This window comes from Giraffa tippelskirchi, chromosome 7, assembly GCF_054371585.1.
Source record: "Giraffa tippelskirchi isolate mGirTip1 chromosome 7, T2T-mGirTip1v1.2.pri, whole genome shotgun sequence".
NCBI lineage: Eukaryota > Metazoa > Chordata > Mammalia > Artiodactyla > Giraffidae > Giraffa > Giraffa tippelskirchi.
The window spans coordinates 64,948,069-64,956,825 of record NC_137281.1 but is presented as its reverse complement, the minus strand read 5'-3'; the positions used below and the strand labels follow the sequence as shown (position 1 = coordinate 64,956,825).

The window sequence follows — 8,757 nt, the reverse complement described above, 5'->3', positions numbered from 1 at the left end:
GGTTGTGTGAAAGGAAATTAGACGACCAAACTAGGATCCTCAGGAGAGTATCGGAGAAGGCGATGGCGACCCACTCCAGTACTCTTGCCTGGAAAATGCCCTGGACGGAGGAGCCTGGTAGGCTGCAGGCCATGGGGTCGCGCAGAGTCAGACACGACTGAAGTGACTTAGCCGCAGCGGCAGCAGCAGGACAGTATGCTATTGGGAATACAACAACACACACAGATCCAGATCGATGGAATAAAGTTGAGGGTCCAGAAACAAACCCCGGCATCCAAGGTCAACTCATCTCTGACACAGAAGGGGAGAATATCCAAATGGGAACAAGAAAGCCTCTTCAATCAATGTCCATGGGAAAACCAGACAGCTACATCTGAAGAACGCTATTGGTTTTGATCTCACACCACCTCAATATCGGGGAAAAACCTCACCCTAAAGACTGATGTCATGAGATAGCTAGAAAGAAGCGTAGGTCAAAGGCTCCTTAACATCAGAGTCTCCTTGCCATTTGCTGGGCGGAGGTAGAAATGGGTCTCTTCAAGTAAGGGAAAGAGGGAAACCAAGTACACCAATGGGTTTCCATCCAATGGAACCTCTTCACAACAGAGAAGCTAAGCATTCACAAATGCAAAAGATAGGAAACGGAACATGAGAGACTCCTTGCAAGTGGTGTGTCTGAGAAGGGGTTCATATGGAAAGAGACGAAGAATGCACAGCACTCAGATTCCAAGAAACACCACCACCACCCTTGACCCTTCCCCCATGACCAACTCCGACCTAAAGCCTTTCTCTCCCTCTAACCTATCCCTAAAACATAACCCTCATCTAATCATATACATGTGCATTCCTAGCATCCATCCATCCACACACGAGAGAGAAAGAGGAAGACACAGACTGAATCGAGAAAGGAAAAGAGAGGGACACAGCCAGAGAGAGACACGGAACCAAAGAGAGGAAAGGAGTCGATGGTCCAGACTTTTCATCAATCTGTCTCGAAGGTAGAAGCAATGACAGCGCCCATCCACCCCAGAAGGGGGAAACGGACGGAAGGTTTGGAGAGGAAAAGACAAGAACGCAGGGAGCCATTAGAAGCTCAGCCACCCGCAGAAGCCGAGCTGGGACACTTGAACAGAATCTCAACGGAAACAGAGGACCAGAAAGTTGGCTACTCTTTTCTATCAGAGAGGGAGACCTTCGAGACTTCCTTTCGGTCCTCCAACTTGCATGCGGGGTCTCCAAACAGTCAGGAGGGGGAGTGCTTTTCCTGGGTACCACGGCGCATCCAGGCCTCGTTCTGCCCCATTCTGTGCTGTGTCAGCCCTGGATGGAGTCTTTCTTTCTGAAGTCTCAGCGCACAAGCTCCACGTGATATCAGCCCCAGGTGGAAAGGCATGGAGCTGCTCGTAGGCCGACAGACCTAGGAAACAGATGGGAGAATGACCCCCACTCTGCAGATGGAGAGACCGGGGAAACCCTGAGGGGCATATGCTTGTCCAGGGCCACACCACTTATGAGAAGAAGGAGCCTGGTCTGAGAGCAGCGGGGTCCTCGGAGCTCAGGCCCTGGCTGCACCCAGGCCTCCCCAGGGCTGTGGGCTGGGCTGTGTGGCTGTCACTGTGCCTGCACATGGCCTAAGGGGGGTGGTCGAGCAGTCAGAAACCCAGAGATTCCCTTGCGAAGTTTTGGGGAAGGGACCTCAGCACGAACCCCAGGAAATGATGTCACCTGCCGGCAACAGAACCCAACAGAACCCGCAACCCGGGTATCCAGGCCTCCAGAGCGGAGAGGAGCCCCCAGCCAGATCACTTGCTGCCAGGATGTTCTGCTGCTTGCCCCTGCCCAGAGGCCGGGGCCTCAGGAGAGCTCACAGGCAGTGTGCGTGGGCACCCTGTCGACGTTGGCTCAGGGCACCCCCGAGAGGCCTCTGGCCCTTTGCCCAGAGAAACAGAAAGGTAACACGGGGAGCCCCAGGCGGGGCCAGGCCACCTCTCCCATGCCACCCGGAAACACCGGGTCCTTTGCCTGTGTGTGTGGATGCGGGTTTCTCGGGGTGTGTCTCCCTCAAGGAAGCCCAGGCGGATGTGGGGTCAGAAGCCTGCGGACAAGTTGTGTCCACACCCCAGGGGAGAGCAGGCTGGGTGGGATGGGGAGAGTGCGGGCAGCGCCGGCCGCCCAGGCTGACCTCACACCCTCAGGTGGGTCTCTTTCCTCCCGGGTGGGGATCTGAGCAGACACACGTCTCTGACCCTTCTGGGAAGAGAAGTTCGAGCAGGCAGAAGCAGCGGCTCCACTGGCCAGGCCCAGCTCGGAAAACTCCCAGCACGGCTGGCTGACGGTCACTGTCGTTGCAGAGCTTCCCACGTGATGAGGCCGAGGACGGGGACACCCCGTCCACCTCCCGGAGGGAGGGGTCGGAGCACCACCCCCCCGCCCGTGAGGCCCAGTGCAGGCTCCAGGTGAGCGTGCCCACGGAGGCATCAGCCCCACCGGGGGCGAAGCGGAGGCGGGGAAGGCCTGCTGCCGAGACACCGCCCAGGATACACCCGGCGGCCCAGTCTGAGGCTGCCACGGAGCTCAGCACACCCGGCTCCGACCCAGAGTCCCGAGAACCCCGGCCTCTGAGGCAGCAGGAGGACCTGGAGCCCAGCACGCCAGAGCACAGAGGTGAGGACGCTGGGGCTGGTGCACGGGAGTGTGTGGGGAGGGGGTGCTGAGCTACACACGGACGAGTCCCCGAAAGATGCTGCTGGGCCTGCAGCAAGCGCTGGCCTCACACCCCCATCCCCATCTTGCACACTTCAGTCCCAAAAGACATCCGACCCTGGGTATTCTTTGGGAATCTCTTGGAAGCTTTCTGTCCCGGGATACGCACATGCCAAGGCTGGCCTGTGGGCAAACTTTGCTTCTCCCCCAGCTCTAGCACTGGCCTCCAACTGGAACCAGGCTCTACTTCCCAGACCTGTCCCTACAGAGGTGGTGGCTCCAGGTGCAGGACCCAGGGATCCACCGAGGCCAGATGGAGAACCAAGACTTGTCCTCGCAGAGACACCAGGCCAGCTGGGTACTGGCCAGCACACCGGGCAGATCGGATCTCCGTGCCTGCAGGGCCCCCAGCCCCAGGCACTGATGTCCCACCCCCTCAGCCAGAACCTCCACCTCCACGTGCACCTGTACCTGCTCGGGCTTTGGCAGGAGAACCCGAGGCAGAGGAGGAGTCACCGCCTCGGCAGGGAGAGCCTGCCCTGGCTCCCGCGCAACACCCAGACGCCGACGATGACTCACTCGCCCCTGCAGGAAGAACGAGCCCCCGCTCTGGGCAGAGACCCAGAGCCCTTGCCGGAAACACCACGTCCAGGGGAGCGGTCGGCTCTGCAGCCTCCATCCCTGTCTGCTCACCGTGGACGCCGGCAACTCGGTCTGCCCCCAGGGGACATGGAGTTCCTTTCCCCTGAACTGCTTTGCATTTGGTTTGTTTCCACCTTTCTGGTGATGTTTTATTTTGTGTATGGTTTCCTGTATTTCTCTTGGTTAAGTTGGGATTAGTAAACTTTTTCATCATTGTTGCAATTTGGGAACACTGTTGTGTAACTCTGGTGATACTGTGTTACCATCCCACTTTGTAGTTTCAGACCCGTTCGATCTTTATGCCCCACCCCCCAACAAAGCCTGGATTCAAGGCAAGCACGCCCTGTTCATCCCTCCCCCCGATCCTGAACACAATTTCATCTTTTCTTTCTGCATTCCTTCCTATATTCTTGGTGTCCCCAATCAATGACTCTCAGTGAAATGACTGAAGGAGTTTTTTTCGGACTCTCCACCTACTGTAAGACTCCATTGGAGAGTTCTCATTTGTATGTCATTTGAACTAGCCTTTGATAGCTGAAAGGACGGTGTACGTCCTTTCAAGATATCATGTGCCAAACGAAGCCCTTTTGGCAAATGCCATCATTATCTCCAGGCAGGCATTGCTGTTTGAAGGGTGACATCTCAGCCAGAAGGCAGAGGCTGAGCTCCTCTTGTTGCACCAGCTCCCAAAAGAAGCCAAGAAAGGGAGCTGGAACAACAAACCACCCCAACGCCCAGGAAAGCGTTCTTCACGACAGAAGGCTAGAAAATGACCCAACAACCTTGTGGCCCAGAACCCCTCTAAAAAATCACTGTTCCATAAAAAAGAGAAACACATGGGAAGTTCCAAGGAGAGGCAATGCCCATGGCCAGTGTACTTTAGAGACGGCCTGACCGCTCCGGGGAAGACACGCACCGACGGAACCCCTTGGGAAACAGCAGTGATAGTCCTCACCGTCGTAAGGGTTTCCTCTGGGGACAACCTGCCCTGGGCACCACATGAGGGAGCAGACCGGCTTCTCTTCCTCTGCCCCCACACCATTCACTCATGAAGGCAGCTCAGGTGTTCTCATGCCCTGCCTGCCTGCCTGCCTGCCTGGCTCATCCGTGAGCTGTGCCCACCTCCAGGGCAGGACTCCACCTTCTCCTCTCTGTGTACCGTGAATCTGCACACAGTGGGCTTTCAGAACCTTAGGAGACTTGAGCCATTCCCACTGGAGCCAGAACCCTCCCCAGGAAGGAAAACAGCTGTGGAGTCATTTTGGCCCCAGCACTGGTTCCCAAACCCTGGCGGCTCCTACAGCCTCTACGGTGTGAAGAGGGAGGTCCCTTTTGACAGAGCTTTCCGGCTGTCAGATCTAAGCTGTTGTTTCCCTGTCAGCTGTGTCTCTTCCGTTGCAGCCAGGTGGGCCACGCTGCTCCAAAGGAGCTCACAAGCTGAGTTGCAAGGGAGGTATTGAGAGGACAGGGATGGCTACAACGTGCTGCAAACTGAGTGAGGGTCCCCACAATCCTCAGCAAAGGTCTGTGGTGTGCAAGTGGGGAGTAGAGGGCCCCCAAGTTCCAAAGGAAGGGAGGTACTCGGGAGCTGAAGCCCTTGGCTGCTGTGGTAGCAGCTGCAGATGGCAGCTCGTCCACAGTGCACTTCGAATGAGGTCATATGAGCGGGACTCTGGAAATGGCTCCGAAATCCAGAGAAAGGGGTCAGGGTATGTGGGAATCCGGCGGGGGTGGGGGGTGGATGAAGGAAGGTGTCCTTCCCCTCTCCAGTGCAATTTGGTTTGGTGAGTCTCAAAGCTACCAGATGGCACTTCCCAAGTCAGGCCCCCGCAGGAATCAGGGTGGGCTGCGTGCCTCGGCCCCTGCCACAGGGACAAGCCACACCACTGGCCTCCCTGAGCTCAAATGGCCGGATCTGGGGGTTCTGTCTGGGTGCACACCTCCTTGCTGTGGCCAAGTTCCCCCCTTCTCTGAGCACCAGCTTCATCCTCTCGAAGGAGGACATCGATTGCTACCTTGGCACGTTACTCTCTTCATCCTGTGAAGACTCATTAGGCTTATCCTACAATTACTAGCTGGCCCGAAGAGATATCTCCTGAATCCAGATTAAGCTGGAGTCTCCCAGGCTCATCTGGCATGTCTTCCCTGAAGTCTGCCAAAACCCACACCCTTGCATTTCCAGGGACTCCCCTTAGCCAGCTGGGCAGAAAACCCAGCATGCTTCAAACAAGCTGACAGACAAGCGGGAGAGGACTCACGGGCAGACGGCCTCCCTCAGGTCTCGGGTGGAGCTCTGGGACCACAGCAGCAACGGGCCATCCCAGCCCCTGGGCTCAGCAGCGCCCTCATTCTCAGGCCGGCGGCTCTGCCCTGAGGGGAGCAGGAAGGTCACCAACTGCCGCAGGCGGACCTCAAGCCCCTCCCACTGCTGGAGCCTGACCTCCCCCGGCCCCACCCCTTCCCCTACCCCAGCAGGACGAGAGCTCGTCTTCCCCTGGCTTCCAACGTGAGGCCCGGCCCTGGGCCCCAATTGGGCACTGCCCCAGTCCGGAGCCAATCACAGTGGCCAGGGAGGTGGAACGCACCGATTGGCCAGGGCCAGGTCATGTGACCATGCTCCCCAGGAAACTCAAATATTACCAAGATTCCCTAACAAACCAATGAACAAAATTATCCAGTAAACGCAAACCGTACTTTTTAATCAGGCCAATGTCACAGAAAAAAAAAAAAATGCTTCACAATGAACTGCTCAAGGAAGCTACTAAATAAACTTTCAGAAAAGTTAAGTCGTTTTTTTTTTTTTTTTTTAATAGGGTGACGGAGAGCTATACCTTTCCCATCTATGTGAATTTAGGTTTAAACTAGATTTCCCTTGGCTATTATATAAGACAAAAAACCCCACATCACCCCCTTTCACTACCCCCACCCCCAAAAAGTGTTTTAGTCTATTGAGTTTTTGTGTCCTCAGTTGTGTCTGATTCACGGCAACTCACGAACTCTACACAGCCAGGCTCTTCCGTCCATGGAATTCAGGGCAATTTTTTTCTGTCACAGTAAATGCCCACCCTGGGTGATCCAAAGGCAAGGGCTCAGAGGCTCCTGAGAGAATAACTCCTTTCAGCTGAGCACAGAGCTGGCTCCTCACTGGGATGCCTGTGGCCTGGGGCTCCCAGAGGGGACAGCAGCACTCGCCCCACCGTGTGGTCACTGCTGCAAGTGCAGGCTGCTCCTCACTCCCCCTTGACAGTGTCCCTGAGGGCAGAACAGTGTGAATCTACTCAAGGTGGAAATGCAAACTCCGATGCAACCAAACTTCCCACAAGGTCTCCAAAACCACTCAGGAACAGGGAATTGGAAACTGCAGGGCATGACATGAATGGAGATGGAGACTTGACACCTTACACCGAGTTCACTTCCAGTTATCCCTAGACAAAGTTTCCATGAAAACTTGTCACAAATCTAGAAGAACAATGAGCAGAAACCGGACACGTGCTTTGAGTCTTCACACACAAAACTAAAAGGCAGTCCACAAAACAACCCAGAGAATACAGTGGACTTTGCAAAATCAAAGATATCTACCGTGGGAAAGACCTCATTACAAAAGCAAAAGACAGGTCATACATCGCGAGACGAATGAGTGGAAACACAAAGCTTCTCAAGGACGTGTCTCCAAACAGACAAAGAACACCAACACAACAAGCCTGTGAAAACTAGGGAAAGGTCTGAAGGGACGCCAGACTGAGGAAGACACACACAGAGTATCCCGGATGATGTCCAGCACTGAGGGCCTGAAGAAACAACAGTCTAGTTGCACTCCCTCAGGCCTGTGTGACCCTGGATGAGGCCTCTGTTTCCCGGTGGCTCTGAGAGATGGACAGGGAGGAAGGGGAAGAGAAATCACTTGCACTTCTAATACTCACAGCAAAGTCTTCCAATGAGAAGGGAATTATCACCCCCACTGACAATGCCATTCACTGAAGTGATACCCACGAGTCCATCTAACCCAGAAGGGAAGGAAGGACCTGTTCTCACAAAACGGCGAGAGATGGAAGAAAGAAGATCAAGCCCACACCAATCACTGGAAAAAGAAGCTGTGCTCAGGGCTTGAAAGAATTCCTATTGGGAAAATGATGTCACAGCCCCACAAGGCAATCCACAGCTTCGATGCTATTCCTCCCAAAATGCCAATGCATGTTCGCACCGAACAAAGAATTGCAAAAGGGGTTACGGAAACAGCAAAGAGCCTAAATTGTCAATACAATCCGACAAAAAAGCCCCGATAGGGACGTCCAAGGTTGTGTGAAAGGAAATTAGATGACCAAACTAGGATCCTCAGGAGAGTATCGGAGAAGGCGATGGCGACCCACTCCAGTACTCTTGCCTGGAAAATGCCCTGGACGGAGGAGCCTGGTAGGCTGCAGGCCATGGGGTCGCGCAGAGTCAGACACGACTGAAGTGACTTAGCCGCAGCGGCAGCAGCAGGACAGTATGCTATTGGGAATACAACAACACACACAGATCCAGATCGATGGAATAAAGTTGAGGGTCCAGAAACAAACCCCGGCATCCAAGGTCAACTCATCTCTGACACAGAAGGGGAGAATATCCAAATGGGAACAAGAAAGCCTCTTCAATCAATGTCCATGGGAAAACCAGACAGCTACATCTGAAGAACGCTATTGGTTTTGATCTCACACCACCTCAATATCGGGGAAAAACCTCACCCTAAAGACTGATGTCATGAGATAGCTAGAAAGAAGCGTAGGTCAAAGGCTCCTTAACATCAGAGTCTCCTTGCCATTTGCTGGGCGGAGGTAGAAATGGGTCTCTTGAAGTAAGGGAAAGAGGGAAACCAAGTACACCAATGGGTTTCCATCCAATGGAACCTCTTCACAACAGAGAAGCTAAGCATTCACAAATGCAAAAGATAGGAAACGGAACATGAGAGACTCCTTGCAAGTGGTGTATCTGAGAAGGGGTTCATATGGAAAGAGACGAAGAATGCACAGCACTCAGATTCCAAGAAACACCACCACCACCCTTGACCCTTCCCCCATGACCAACTCCGACCTAAAGCCTTTCTCTCCCTCTAACCTATCCCTAAAACATAACCCTCATCTAATCATATACATGTGCATTCCTAGCATCCATCCATCCACACACGAGAGAGAAAGAGGAAGACACAGACTGAATCGAGAAAGGAAAAGAGAGGGACACAGCCAGAGAGAGACACGGAACCAAAGAGAGGAAAGGAGTCGATGGTCCAGACTTTTCATCAATCTGTCTCGAAGGTAGAAGCAATGACAGCGCCCATCCACCCCAGAAGGGGGAAACGGACGGAAGGTTTGGAGAGGAAAAGACAAGAACGCAGGGAGCCATTAGAAGCTCAGCCACCCGCAGAAGCCGAGCTGG

The 8,757-nt window shown here is 54.2% G+C and overlaps 1 protein-coding gene across 1 annotated transcript; it reads left to right on the top strand.

The window, feature by feature from the left end:
* The first annotated feature begins 1,782 nt into the window (after positions 1–1,782).
* Positions 1,783–3,567, top strand: LOC145514036 (uncharacterized). The gene is made up of 3 exons (XM_081511120.1): positions 1,783–1,952; positions 2,352–2,664; positions 2,915–3,567. The coding sequence occupies exons 1-3, from the start codon at positions 1,818–1,820 to the stop codon at positions 3,541–3,543; spliced, it is 1,077 nt and encodes a 358-aa protein (XP_081367246.1). The 5' UTR covers positions 1,783–1,817; the 3' UTR covers positions 3,544–3,567.
* Positions 3,568–8,757: the final 5,190 nt, after the last annotated feature.

What these genes read in the sequence shown, in the direction of transcription:
- LOC145514036 (XM_081511120.1), top strand. Translation starts at nt 1,818, where the DNA reads ATGTTCTGCTGCTTGCCCCTGCCCAGAGGCCGGGGCCTCAGGAGAGCT. An exon ending in TTGCCCAGAGAAACAGAAAG is followed by an intron (nt 1,953 to 2,351) that starts GTAACACGGGGA and finishes CTGTCGTTGCAG; the next exon opens with AGCTTCCCACGTGATGAGGC. An exon ending in CAGCACGCCAGAGCACAGAG is followed by an intron (nt 2,665 to 2,914) that starts GTGAGGACGCTG and finishes CTTCTCCCCCAG; the next exon opens with CTCTAGCACTGGCCTCCAAC.